Here is a 13,848-nt window from a genome sequence, read left to right on the forward strand (position 1 = left end):
CTCGCGCGGCGGCCGGCCTGGCCACGTCACCGACGGGCCAAGGGTGCGTGGCGGAGGCGCGCGGCGGGTCGGGCGCGCGCGGAGCTGGGAAGGAGGCGCGGGCAGGGGCCTGGGGCACCGCGAGGCCGGGCCCGGGGACGTGGCAGCCGCCCCGCGCGCCAGAAAGTTTCCTGGAAGTTTGCTGGGCGCGGGCGCAGCCGGCGGGCTGCACCATGAACGTCTTCCGAATCCTCGGCGACCTGAGCCACCTCCTGGCCATGATCTTGCTCCTGGGGAAGATCTGGAGGTCCAAGTGCTGCACGGGTGAGGGGCGCCCGGGCGCGAAGGGGGACCCTCGCTGGCTGGCCCTGCCGCAGGGCGGGGTGCTCCACAGAGGTTGCTCTGGGCGGGGACTTTGGCACGGGGGTCCTTGAAACAAAAAGAGCTCAGCTTGCCCAGTCCCCCCAAAAAACTAAGTCTGGACAGTACCTAAGAGGGAAGAGCCTGGAGACTGGGGGTGGAGGGCGGGCTTGTGCCCCCTTAGGCACCTCCACCCAGACTCCCCCTAATTGGCATTGTTGGGAGAGGAGGGGGGGGAGGAGGAGGAGGTGACACCTCTCCCTCCTAGCAGTCACCCTCATTGTTCCCTCCACCCTCACAGGGGAAGAGAGGGGGCACACTCAGGAAGTGGTCCCCAATCTCAGGGTCTTCTCTTCCTGCGCTGGTCACTCTCCCCTCCCAGCCCCCTCCAAGCAGAGTCCTCTGCCTTGCCCTGCCTTGGGTGATCCTGTGGCTGTGATGTGGCAGGAGGGGCACCAGCCTGGCCAAGTAGACAGGGAACCACCCCTGAGCAAAGGGCCAGGGAGGGGTGGAGGGGTCATCTGTTGGCCCAGCATTCTGGCTGTCCTGCAGAGGACTGGAAGGTTCCAGGCTGGACTGGGGGTCACCAAACAGGCCCAGTGCCATCAGAGGCCACTCAAGCCTCCTGAAGCCATCTTTGTCCCTGGAGCCCAGGAGGCGCTGCCTGTACTTGGCAATGGGGTGAGGGGACACAGGGGTGAGCTGGGGAGGCAGCTCCGTGCTGGCCCTGGAGGATGGGTAGGGCACCAGCCCAGGAAGTGATGAGGGCACCTGGTGGCACACAAACACATGGAGGTCACAGAGTGCAAGGGTCCAGCAGGGACATGAGTTGGGGTGTGGGGGTCCAGACGAGAGGCCTTCTCTCTCAGGCCAAGGAGTTCTCCCACTGGGTTTGGGAGCAGGGGAAGAGGCTCAGGGGGTCCTGACAAGTGTCTCCAGAATCCAGGGGCAAGCAGGGCAAAGGCTGCCACCTGGGGAAGGTGTAGCTGTGAGGGTTGCTTTGGGCAGTGACTCTGGATTGGGAGTCTCCTGCCGCCTCTGGAGAGAGCTGCTCACAGCCTTTAGGCCCTGGGTCAGGGAAGTGGGCCAGGGATGCTGAGGAGGTGATCGGGAGAAGCAGGCCCCAGTGACGGGAGGACAGGCCTGGACCTGTCCCTGTGCTTCTTGTGGCCTGGGAAGGTGCTGTGGCCTGCCCCACCCTGGGCACCTGGCACGAGCCCTCCTCAGTGCCTGTCTGGGGCGCTGGACTTCTAGGGTTTAGGGTGGGAAACCCTCAACAAAGGACAGTCAAGGGACTGAGTCAACGACACCAGTTCTCAGGGGCCATAAATGCTGTGGGAAAAGGAAAAGGACAGTTTGGTGGCTGGGGTGGGCCCATGTGGCAGAGACAGGTCAGAGCTGGCCATCAGACCTGGGGAACAGGCCTTGATGTGGCTCCTGCTGGCTCAGCCCAAGGTTGGGCTTCATTTTCGCTTCACCACCGGCTCTGGTGGACCCTGGGCCTCTGGGAAGGAGGCTGCTCCTGGACAGAGGGTCCCACGTGCGCCCCACCTGGATTGGCCAGGTTCCGACTTGTGTCCTTCCCTGTCCTGGTCTCCATGGGCGGCCAGCTTTGGAGATCATTTATTGTTTTCAAAAGTGTGAAAAACAGCACTCAAGTCACCGGGCTCCTGGAGAGCTGGGGCTTGTGAGCAGAGCCCGGAGCCCGGGGAGGAGGAGAGGGAAGCTGGGGAAGGCGTGGCGGGGGAGTGGCCAAGGGCCCCCGGGCTGCCTCCCTGCCTGGCCTAAGTGAGCCACAGGGCCTCTGGCAAGGTCTCCACGGGAGGGCTCAGCGAGGTGACCTCACGTCCCGCACAGCCCAGGGCCAGCCCTGCCTGTCAGTCTCCACCACCATCCTGCGGCTCCTCTGCCCACAGCCAGCCCCTCTGCCGTTTTTACCCCCAAGTGGTGGAGTGTCAGGCCCCCCGGGAGGACACCAGCTGGATCGTTTCTCCCTCATATCAGCCCTGCCACGCTGGTGTGAGGCCCAGCACCCCACAGAATGTGAGAGGGGTGTTCCTCCTTGGTCATTAAAAGTGTCCCCCCCACCTGAAAATGTCCAGCACCAGAGGGGCAGTTAGGTAAGTCATGGTCTGGGACCAGAGATAGCTAATGTGGCTCCTTAAGGCCACATTCCCCAGACATTCTGTTCCATTCAGAATCAAATCTAGCCGTGGTGGAGGGAGGGAGAGGGGGAGACCAGGGGAGGGAACACCCAGGACCTCACGAGCCAGGACAAGGCTTTGGGACTTTAAGTGTTTCAAAGCCACTTAAGAGCTTTAAGCAGAATTTTATTTTTAAAATAGCTCTTGGGATGCTGGGTGGAGAATGGAATTGGGGTGCAATGGAGGATTTGGGGGGACCAGTCTGGGAGCCACTAGGGGACGGAGGCTGGGACATCTGAGTGGCATTGGAGTGGAGCTAAGAAATATGGGGGGACTCGTTGGTCCTGGTTGCTGGATGTGAGGGATGGCGGGGAGGGAGGCTTCAGGTAGCCTGTGCTTTCTGGCTCGGGCAGGAGGGGTGGGCTGCCATTTATGAAGAAGGGGAGAAGGAGGGCTTGGGAGGAGATGGGTGTGGGCTGGGCAGCGGGCGTTTGGGAGGCTCAGGACACAGCAGGCAGACAATGTATGGGTCAGAACTTGGACGAGAGCTGGGAGCCGGGGGGTGGGGGGTGGGGGGTGGTCCCTGGCATGTGCGATGATGGCTCTTGAGATGGCGGAGGGCATTGGGCAGGGAGGAGGCAGCCTGAGGCTGAGGGGGGAGGCAGGTGCAGCCAGAGAGGGTGAGAAGCAAGCAGCCTGGGGCCTGGAGCCAGGACAGTGAGGTTCAGGACAGATGAACGGAGGGTACGAGGACAGCAGGCTTCTGCACGCAGAGTAGGCATGTGGGTGGAGGTGACAAGGCCGCGGCTTCCCTGGTGAGGGCCTCACTGGGAGAGAAAGGTAAGGCCTGGCCAGGGACCCGCCTCACGACGTGTCACAGTGGCCAGAGGAGTCCAGGGAGGAGCATGGACTCCTGGGCCGGGTCCCTGAGCTGTGGGAAGACTGGGGACATGGGAGCAGGGCTGGAGTTGGACTGTGCAAGCCCAGATGCATCTTCATCTGGACAGTGTGGCCACCGGCACGATATTCACGTTCGCACGTGCGTGTGCGAGCGTCACGTGGTCATGTGCCCACACAGTGATCCTCAAGGACACACCCTGAGGTCCATCTCTTTGCATCTTTCTATGCTGTCGGATCTGCTGGGGACGGAAACCAGGGCCTCACGCATGCTAGGCGAGTGCTTTACCACTGAGCCACAACCCACCCCTGATTTTTGTTTTATAAAGAGTAAAAATAGGCATAACTTTTATAACTAGGAAAAGGGCTTTTTTAATCTTTGCATTTTGGAAAATGAAATTGGCTGCTCCCTGGCCCGCGCCTTCCTCCGCCTGCTCCAGTCTCCCTGGTGAATCAGCATCTTATAGTCAGTAAGCCGTCGCCCCCCAGGACTGAGCTCTGGGGGAGGAGCAGAGAGAAACCTCACCACCCCCACCCAACCCGACTCACACCACCCGACATCCTCCCCAGAGCAAGCGCACCGAGGCCCAGCACGCAGGGGGACTGGGAACTCTGTTGGTGTCTTTATCTGGAGATGGAGACAGATTGCAGCTTAATGAGAGGAATGGGGACTCCCATAAGCTAGTGGGCTGGGCTGAGTGGGGAGGAGAGGACCGGAGCAGGGGCTGCCCGAGGTAGGCAGGGACACCCCAGGCTCTGCGCTCTGTGTGTGGGTGGCGTGGGAGTCTGTTCTCACCGTCTCCTGTCCCCTCTCGTCAGGCATCTCTGGAAAGAGCCAGATCCTTTTTGCTCTCGTCTTCACCACCAGGTACCTGGACCTCTTCACCAACTTCATCTCCATCTACAACACCATCATGAAGGTGAGGGGTGGGAGCGACCGGGCGGTGGCACTCACCTGAGTGCAGAATGCCGGTAATACTTGGACTTCGCTGAGAGGGTTTGGTTGTGAAGTTAGGCAGGGTGATAAAAGTAAGTAGACTTCTGCCACACGTCCAACGTGTGATGAAGATCATCCAGCATGTGGATGCTTAAACACCAAGCAAACCCATCCGACAGGGCACACTGAGCTTACAGAGGACTCTTCTGTTCACGCCGAACACTTTCATCCTCTGCTGGGTGAGGCTCCTGTATAGGGAGCCGACGTTTTTGCAGGGGAGACCTCACAAACAAGGAACCCCTGATCAGGGGCAGGGCTATGCAAAGAATTAATCTTATCTTAATGGATGCTTCCTTCAATTAAGAAAAGGTTTTAAAAACAGGGTTAGCTGATGGAGGAGGCTAGGGAGCTAGCCTGGGGAGTGTGATCAGGAAAGGCCTCTCTCAAGTGGAGATCTGAATGACTGTGAACCAGCCGCGTGACAATCAGAGGAGAAACATTCAGGCTGGTGCAAAGATGTCCAAGACAGGAGCAGGCTCCATGCCTGCAGAGAAGACAGGCTGGTGTGGCAGAGCGCAGTGGGCGAGGGTCGCCCAGGATAGTGGGGTGCCTGCAGGGAACTGGGTAGGGGGCGCAGGGCGACAGTGTGGACTTAATGTCCTGGCAGAACCCGTGACTCCGAAGTGTGACCCTGTTTTCAGAAGAAATTGGGCATCTCTCAGTTCCAATCCAATACCCCAGGCCCTGGGCCACAGGTGGTTCCCTTGAGTCGGGGAGGCGGTCCTGGCTCATTAAGGCAGTGTATGTAGTGGAGGGAGCTCGGCTCAGTCAGCAATGTGGGCTGAGACTGCTGGGGTGCTGGTGACAGGCTTCAGAGTGATCTTAACAAGGTAAGGGCTTATTTTTTCATTCTCATAACATGAACTCTGGAGGCAGGCAATCCAGGGCTGGATGGCAGCCCCGCTGATGCCCCAGGCTCCTTTTAACTTTCTGCTCCACCGTTTTTTGTGTGGGCGGGGCTCACAGGTGTGTAACCTGTGCGGTGGTTCAGCGGGCTCATGCTTGGTTTAATGTTCTGCTGTTGCCACCTTGAAATTTTGTTTTTAAAACAAGAGGCTCTGCATTTTAGTTTGACAATAGGTCTGGCAAATTATGTAGCTGGTCCTGAAGGATACCTAGTTTGGGACCGAGGCTGCCAGGGTCACAGAATGCATGCTAGTTCCTACCATCAGATCATCTTCTGGGCGGGAAGGAGATGGAAGCGGGAAACAGAATAAGAGAGTGCCTGCCAGCTGGGTAAGAGCTTTCCCCAAACTCCACCCAGTGGCTGCTGGCAGTGTCCTTATTTGTAAAGGCGGCCAGGAAGTGTAGTTTTTGGTTGGGTGCATTATCTGATAGACGTCCTAAGGGGGAGGGGTTCCCTACCTAGGTTGCAGGGCTGTTTTGAAAATTACGTGAGATCATATATAGAACCTAGAAGGTATTTAACCCAGGGGATGGTTGCTAGAATTGATAGAATGGAGGACGCTGCTCCCTGTGGGGAACCGGACACATTCACTGACCTGAGTCCGTGGTCTTGAAATCATCTAAGTAAATTCACCTGAGGATCAAATGCCACTTGCCCAGTACATTTCTCGGCTCAAGGGTCTGCTGCCAGCATTCTTGGCAGAGGCTTCAGACCCAGACCTTAGCATGGCTAGGTGAGACCTAGGAATCTCAAATGGGCCCGCCCCACGTCTGAGAGAAGGGACCACGGCTTCATCCACTCATTCCAGCATTGGTGTGTGCCAGGCCTTGAATTAGGAGCTGGACATTCAGAGGGACCCTGCCCTCAGGGAACCCTCTTGTATGGGGGGTGGACTTGGACCCAGACATTTACAGAATGCAGGAGCCCAGGCTGCAGGGGACATTTCCAGGTGGAACAGTAGTGACAGCATGTGTCCTTCATTCCAGTGAGGAGGAAATTACTTCACCTGAGTCCTGAAGGACAAGTAGAGCTTCTCTAGGCCATTGTGGTCTCATGCCAGCAGTATCTGCCATCACCTGGAAACTTAGAAATGCAAATAAATTCTCAGGCCCGCCCAGACCTAAGAAGCAAAGGAAGAATTCTGAGGGCTGAGGCCGGGTAATTTAAAAAATTTAAAAATTTTTATTTTTGCAATATGGGATTGAACCACCTCCTGGGGCACTCTATAATTGAGATTGAGCCACATCCTCAGCCCTTTTTAATTTTTGCCTAGGCTAGCCTTGAACTTGAGCGGCTGGGACTGCAGGTGTGCACCCATCTGTGTAATTCTGATGCACACCTAAGTGTGATCTGGCCGAGGAGGTTAGAGGACGTATCTGAATGAAGTTGTTACCTGCCAGAAGGCAGCTAGGGTGACTAGACAGCTTTTCTGAAGGAACAATGGCTAAGTGAGTCAAGGGCGATCAGCCTGTGGAAGAATGCTCACAAGCCACTGATGCAGATCCAGGAAGCTGGAGGTTGGTTTGTTTAGGGGCCCTGGGATGCCACTGCCTCATCCCCTGAGAAATACTGATCCTATTTTTTTTGCCCAGTGCTCCGCAGGTGGAGGGGACAACCAGGGCATCTTCAACTCTAGCTGGACTGTTCAGTCCCGGTTAGAAACATGGAGTTACTTTACACAAAGGCCATTCATTTCAGGTTCCAAGAGAAGTTTCACCTGCTGCTGAGATGGCAGGCTCCGGGCCTGGGTGTAGGCTTCCCGGCAGATAGGCTGGGAAATGACCTCATAGGTTCTCATGGCTCTCTCCCTCTTCAGGTGGTTTTCCTCCTCTGTGCGTATGTCACCGTGTACATGATCTATGGGAAATTTCGGAAAACATTTGACATTGAGAATGACACATTCCGCCTGGAGTTTCTCCTGGTTCCAGTCATCGGCCTTTCCTTCCTGGAGAACTACAGCTTCACACCACTGGAGGTGATGGCCCTCCCCCCCAAAGTGAATGCGCCCCTAGCGTCTGTACCCCTGGCCCATGGTGGCATCTGGGCTTGCCTTGACCATGCTCATGGACTGTTCAGTTCCAAATTTGAAGAAAATGGCAACGAGCTAGTCACAGTACTCCGCAGGGAAATAGGCACACTCACAGCGGTCAGGATGCTCATGAACCAAGCACGCACTGTCCCACTTCTGATTGTTGAGACCTTACGTCCCACGTGATTAGCAGACGCCTAGACCATGAACAGGCCAATGTGCCTGGACTTATAGCCACAGGTCTGTGGGCAACAAGAGTCTCTGGAGATTTTGATATTTCTGGATTATTTTGAGAAACTGTGGCTTCAATTATGAAGAATTTAACTGTGCAACCTTTAAAAACTATGTTCCATAGAAATGCTAATGCTGTTTTAAGCATTATATATTACTCTTAAATAATTGTACTTACATAGAAAAAGAAAGGTACAGTGACAAAATACTGCATTTGGGATGTAGCTCAGTGGTAAAGGGCTTTGCTTGTGTCAAGTCCTGGGTTCCATCCCCTGTACCAAGAATAGGAAAAAATCCAAAACTCATTTTTGCAGTGCTGGGGATGGAACCCAGTGTGTTAAGGCAAGGGCTCTACTTCTGAGCCAGAGGCACAACTCTTTTTTAGTTCTTTATTGAGGTGAATTTTAAAACCGTAATTCTCTCCAGTAAACATGTATTTACATCACTCAAAGCCGCAGGCCCCTCCTGGCCTTCTCAGTGCCCTTTGTGCTTTGTCTCTGTGGCTCAGATCCTCTGGACCTTCTCCATCTACCTGGAATCGGTGGCCATCCTGCCCCAGCTCTTCATGATCAGCAAGACTGGGGAGGCGGAGGCCATTACCACTCACTACCTGTTCTTCTTGGGGCTGTACCGGGCCCTCTACCTGGCCAACTGGATCAGGCGGTACCAGACCGAGAACTTCTACGACCAGATCGCTGTGGTATCAGGAGTGGTGCAGACCATCTTCTACTGTGACTTCTTCTACCTGTATGTCACCAAAGGTAGGTGCTGGGAGGACAGCACATCCAGCAGGCTCTGTTACTTGTTCACCACCTAATACCTGAGGGAACAGGTGAGAGCCAGGGCTTTGCTCCGCAGTGTTTGTTTAACCGGGAAGATGAGGATTTCCAGTATGCAACAGCATGAGGGGGCAAAAAAAAAAAAAGGACCAAGGGGAAATTATTTGTACCCTGCAAACTGCCTGGGCAAGAGAGCTGACATTTGACTTAGTTGAGAAACACAGGCAAGATATTCCAGAGCACTAGCCAGCTTTATGCAACGCTAAATACATAGGTTAAGTTAGTAGGGTCAAGTTCACAAAGCTGGAGATGTCAGGTCACTGGGCTTGCCAATGTAAGGGGTCTGCACTAATCAAGGGCAGTGATTGGAAGTCATTTAAAAAACCAATCCTCTAGCTTCTACGTTGATCAAAAGAAGTCAGAGCTGGGTGCAGTGGCACACACCTGTGATCCCAGTGGCTCGGGAGGCTGAGGCAGGAGGATCACAAGTTCAAAACCAGCCTCAGGAAAAGCAAGGCACTAAGCAACTCAGTGAGACCCTGTCTCTACCTTGAATTATTTTTTGGGTGGTGCTGGGAATTGAACCCATGGCCTTGTGCTTGCAAGGCAAGCACTTTGCCAACTGAGCTATCTCCCCAGCCCCTAGACCCTGTGTCTAAATAAAATACAAAATAGGGCTGGGGATATGGCTCAGTTATTGTGGACCCCCCCTCCAGTAGTCAATCCCCGGTAACATCCCGGCTGTACACCCCCCCCCCCCCCCCCCAATAAGAAGCCAAAGTAGGGAAGACTAGCTAGTGAGTGAGCTGTTACATTATTCAGGTTTAAGAGGTAGACTAGAGCAATTGAAGCCCAGTGTTAAGTTTACAACCTAAGGGGGACTAAGTGTAACCAAGATGGAGGTCAAGTCCATGGTTCGCCTGAGGTGAAGTCTTCCCCCTTTGGCCTTAACATCTCAAGCACCTGGAGCTGGATGTGGAGACAGGATCATGCAGTTCTTTGATCTATATGATACTTTATAACTTCATTTCCATTTTCTTCCAGTACTTAAAGGAAAGAAGTTAAGTCTTCCAATGCCAATTTGAGGGCCTTCAGAGATACCTACACCTTATTAAGGACATGGAACAAGCCATTTTGATTAGTTCTCTTTGGTGACTTACCCATGACTGGGGACCAAATATTAAAATTAAAGCCAGAAAAATGCCTACTATGGATTTCAGCAAAGCACTGCTCATTCTGTCTAGACCTCGTCAGCAGGATCTTCCAATACCCGTGGCACAGGTAACAAGCAGCTGGGGCCATGTGCACAAGTACGAGGCTTCTGGGTACCTGCAAAGAGAAACCTCAAGGAGCCTGATCCACAGATGAATCGAATTAATATTAGCACAACTCAAGCTGGGAAAGGTCAATGTGGAGCAATGCCCACAGGAGAATGCCCACCTGGACGGCTATATCAGGGGCATGATCCCATAGACTTCACTTTAAGAGACCAAACTGGTCAGGGCGAAATCATAGCCAGTCAGCAAAAGCTGTTATTTCACTTTTAACACAGCCTTCAACCAATAAGCAACCAAATTCACCAGCTCTGGCGAGGGGTAAATAGTTCTGTGTCCCCTCCTCACCTGGTTAAGTCTTACTCAAAGCTCACAGGAGCCCTTCACTCAGGTCCTTAACCCTAACTACTGCTCGGGTGGGGCACCATCAGCAAGATCACCATTTTCCTGATGAGCTAGATGCCCAAGCACTTACCCTGGGTCTTGTTTTGTGACTCAAATTCTTTAAGACTAATCAACCCCACCTTCCTTTCAGTTTTAGATGCTCAGGTGATTAGCCACCCCACACACCCAACTTTTGTCTTAAAGCAAAAGCTAAGAGAACTGCATTGAGTTACTCAGAGAAATTTTAAGGAATAAAAAGCCCACACCTTATTGTCAACAGTTTTTATTTATTTATACCTACAAAAGAAAACAAGATGGTATCAAAAGGACAATTTACAAACTAAGAATAGTAACATAGCTCTTAGCATCCTGTGCCTGAACATCACACATCTACAAATCTTTCAAGTCTTAATGCAACAGGAATGTGTTCAGAGACCAGCAAGGACACGTGTATAGAGAGCACTGATCCCAAGCAAAAGCCACCAACCTTTTAGATGAGAGAAGTCCGCACAATGAATCGTTAGGGAGGAACTGGGGAGAAGCGGCCCGTGGTTTAATACTGAAACCCTTTCCCTAAATGAGTTTCAACCATGAATGCAGTAACCAGCATCAAGAGAGCATTTGTCAGAAATTCATCAGAGAGTTATACAGAAAAAAACTGCTAAACTTCAGCTGTGCTCAGGCCACAAGAGCTTATGAAATTTGGAATTTGCTATTTTTTCATTTTAAGAAAAGGGAAGCAAGCAATCCGGATACTGCTTGTGTACCACAGACCTTTCCCTGAAAGGGATGCTTTCAGGAGCTGCGCTAGAGTAGGAAGTCCCCTGTGGTGGATTATGTTTAAAAACAACAACAACGACAACAAAAAAAAAAAAAAAAAAAAAAAAAAAAAAAAAGAATTTGGTTGTAGAAAGAAATGTCCACAACAGACTGATCAGTGCTTAGATACCTTCTCTTTGGGGAGGAATGGGGTGAGGTGGCGGGAAGACACAACACTTTGGTTTATAAGCACAGAACAGTTTTGCCATATTTCTTCTGTGCCCACCATCCTCCTTGGCCTCTACTTTTTAAAGATGGGGGAACAAAAAGAGCAGTAAAGAAGGAAGTGGAAAATAAAAAAGGATGCCAAAGTTTTTACATGCATACATTTCAGCTTATGCTGACAACCTACCTGGTATGTTGCACATTGAATCAATACTTTCAGAACCCCTCAGAAACCATCCCTTCTCTCTCCCTGAAGGATTTTAAAAGGAAAACAAAAACAAAAAAACCTCAAGTATTTCAATTTTTAGATCTTCAAACCAGCAAGCACGTTCAGGCCATAGCCTGAGAAAGGAAGGGAGCCTTCCTCCTGCACTGTGATACCGGTAACAGCATAAAAATGAACAGTTCCACCACAATGGGTATGGAAGAGGCTTCTGGGGTGGCCTGCCTGCCTGCCTATGGTTCTGGTGAACACAAAAGAATATTCTTTCCAGGTCCATTAGCTGTTGAAGTCTTAGTAAGATAGTATCACTATGAAGGGGACCCACCCACCTACCTTCACATAGAGGAAAAGTAAAAAGGACTTGGACTTGAGTCCTCCAGAACATTTCCTAAGCACTACCTACCTGCGAAAAGCTGAGTGCAAAGGGATGCTGAGGACAGCGTGCATCCAAAAGTGTCAGAAAGCACTGCAGGACAGAGCACGAGAGCTCAGGGGTGCCTAAGAGTGTCTACTCAAGATAATTTGGCCAAAGGGGCAGAGTGAGCAGCAAAGAGCTGCTTTTACCCTAGTTCTACAAATACTGAGTTTAAAAGGAAAATCTGCCTCCAATTTGAATACAATGTTTATCATTAAAGGTGCCTTACACACTGCAGGTGAATGCAGAGGCTCAACTACTTAAAAAAGTAAATTTCTAGTGAGCACTGACATTCATTTGCTTACAGCAACTGTCTGGCTAGAAAATTAAGTTTCATAGATGGTCCCTGCTTAAATGGGGAAGAAAAACAGGCAGGTTTTCACCCCAATGCCAAGATGCTGCAGTTTAACCAATGCGATTAACGCGTGGGGTTTTTAATTTAAAAGAATGAAACTGAAACTCAGCAATTCAATTTCTAACCTGACATTAAAAACTCACCAGTTTTTTCAGTAACTGGGGCGGGGGCAGGAGGGGGGGAGGCAGACTTAAGGGAGAGAAAATCAATTAAAAATGTAACTGTCAAATGCACTCAAGCCATCAGCCAAAATGATAATGGCAAAGAACGATCTTAAAAACGCATCAGGCCCAAGGAACCCTGGAACCCTGATCCAACTTGAGAAATGCTTTAAAAAAAAAAAAAAAAAGAAAAGAAAAAAAAAAATCATCATGGAAAAATGTGCAGGTTTATCCCTCTTGGTTTTCTAACCCAGTGATGAGAGCAATTCACAGCACAGATGCCATCTTCTTCTGCAGGACAATGCAGCCCTCCCCCACCCTCCCCACAAACTCAGGACAACAACAAAAAAAGGGCCTCCTAATACCTTACTTTTTCTTTTAAGATGAAAAATAGCTCAAATATCCTCAACATGCAAGAAGTTTGGGGAAGAAATTTTCCTCTTCCAGTCATTATATATATATTTTTACAAAATCAGTTATTACAGACTGGATTATATTTGGGGACAGGGGGCAGAAGAAACCTGGCAGTGAATTCTAACTAATCTGCATGAAAAGACAAATCACAACGGTTGGGAGGGAAAAAAAACCCAATAATTAAAAAAAAAAAAAAAAAAAAAAAAGGTAAAGAAAAAAGAAGCGGGGGGAAAGTAAAGACAGTGTTCCTTGCTATGTAATGAAGTCTGCAGGAGTCACTACCACTGAGTGGTTTCATTTACGTGAAGGAGGAGGGGGCGGGGGAGGAGGGGGGTACTGGTAGGCCGTCTGCCCCATGTAACCTATCATATTGGTGGCTCCTGGAGGCTGTGCAAACTGTTGTGACATCAGTGGCTGTGGCTGCTGCCCAGACCGGCCTATCCCACTAAACTGCTGGCTAGAGCTCTGTGAACTTCTCCCAGTTGAGGTGGTGCTGCTAGCACCGTAAGTGCCAGCACCGTACTCCTGGGCTGCATAGCCACTGGTGCCATAAGCAGCTGCCCCATAGGTGCCTTGACCATATGTGTATTGGCCTGCTTGTGCTCCAAAGGCGGAATTTGGACTTCCATAGCCACTGCCATTAGCATAACCGGCTCTATCGGTTTCACCACGATCCCGATAGCTTGCAGAGTCTCTCCGGCCACCATCTTTAACTCCTCGAAGCCTCCGGTCACACTCATCCTGATACATCAGATTGGGATTGTTGGCTGAAGAAGTGGTCCGGTATCGAGAACGACCTCCTGATGGGAGAATACAAAGTATTTTTTAATGCCAGGCTTATGATCCAAACAAAAACCCAAATATAAAAATGAAGGGGTACAAAAGCATTCATCATGTTTCCTTCATCTTCAGTTAGGCCAACCTAAGTCAGCACTTAACGCAACTGTAGCTTAGGCTCTTTGAGGATAACCAAGAACCACAGTTTTAACACAACAAGCCTGCAGTTAGGAAGTCTAACTCCTAGTATATTCTGGAATGGCGGAGAGACAATAGTGCCTGTTTCTATTAAAATTACTGACTTCTCCATATAGGAAACTGAAAACCTAAGATGCTAAGCTTTTAAGGTATTAAAAAGTAACCAGTTTAGCTAAATGGTGAACCTGAACCATGTATTTCACAAAGATCAATTTTAGATGGCTACAGAAAAACTGTGCTGCTAAAGTAGGACCATCATGACAAAATTCAGGAAAACTACTGAGCACTATCCTTTGTTATTAAGCAACATAAAGTTTTTACAGAATTAATAAACCAAGAC

General features: G+C 51.0%; 2 protein-coding genes across 3 annotated transcripts in view; one reads left to right on the plus strand and one right to left on the minus strand.

Annotated features, from left to right (window-relative positions):
• KDELR3 (KDEL endoplasmic reticulum protein retention receptor 3) lies at positions 1-12,760 on the plus strand. The gene is made up of 5 exons (XM_079140706.1): positions 1-303; positions 4,200-4,300; positions 7,101-7,259; positions 8,053-8,305; positions 9,368-12,760. The coding sequence occupies exons 1-5, from the start codon at positions 213-215 to the stop codon at positions 9,406-9,408; spliced, it is 645 nt and encodes a 214-aa protein (XP_078996832.1). The 5' UTR covers positions 1-212; the 3' UTR covers positions 9,409-12,760.
• DDX17 (DEAD-box helicase 17) overlaps positions 10,833-13,848 on the minus strand; it is an 18,325-nt gene continuing 15,309 nt past the window's right edge. For both annotated transcript variants that reach the window (XM_079140704.1, XM_079140705.1), the window contains exon 13: positions 10,833-13,333. In XM_079140704.1, the coding sequence (XP_078996830.1) occupies positions 12,828-13,333 (506 nt within the window). In that variant the 3' untranslated portion in view covers positions 10,833-12,827. The remainder of the gene's footprint in view (positions 13,334-13,848) is intronic.

Source organism: Sciurus vulgaris (assembly GCF_902686455.1).
Source record: "Sciurus vulgaris genome assembly, chromosome: 5".
Classification (NCBI taxonomy): domain Eukaryota; kingdom Metazoa; phylum Chordata; class Mammalia; order Rodentia; family Sciuridae; genus Sciurus; species Sciurus vulgaris.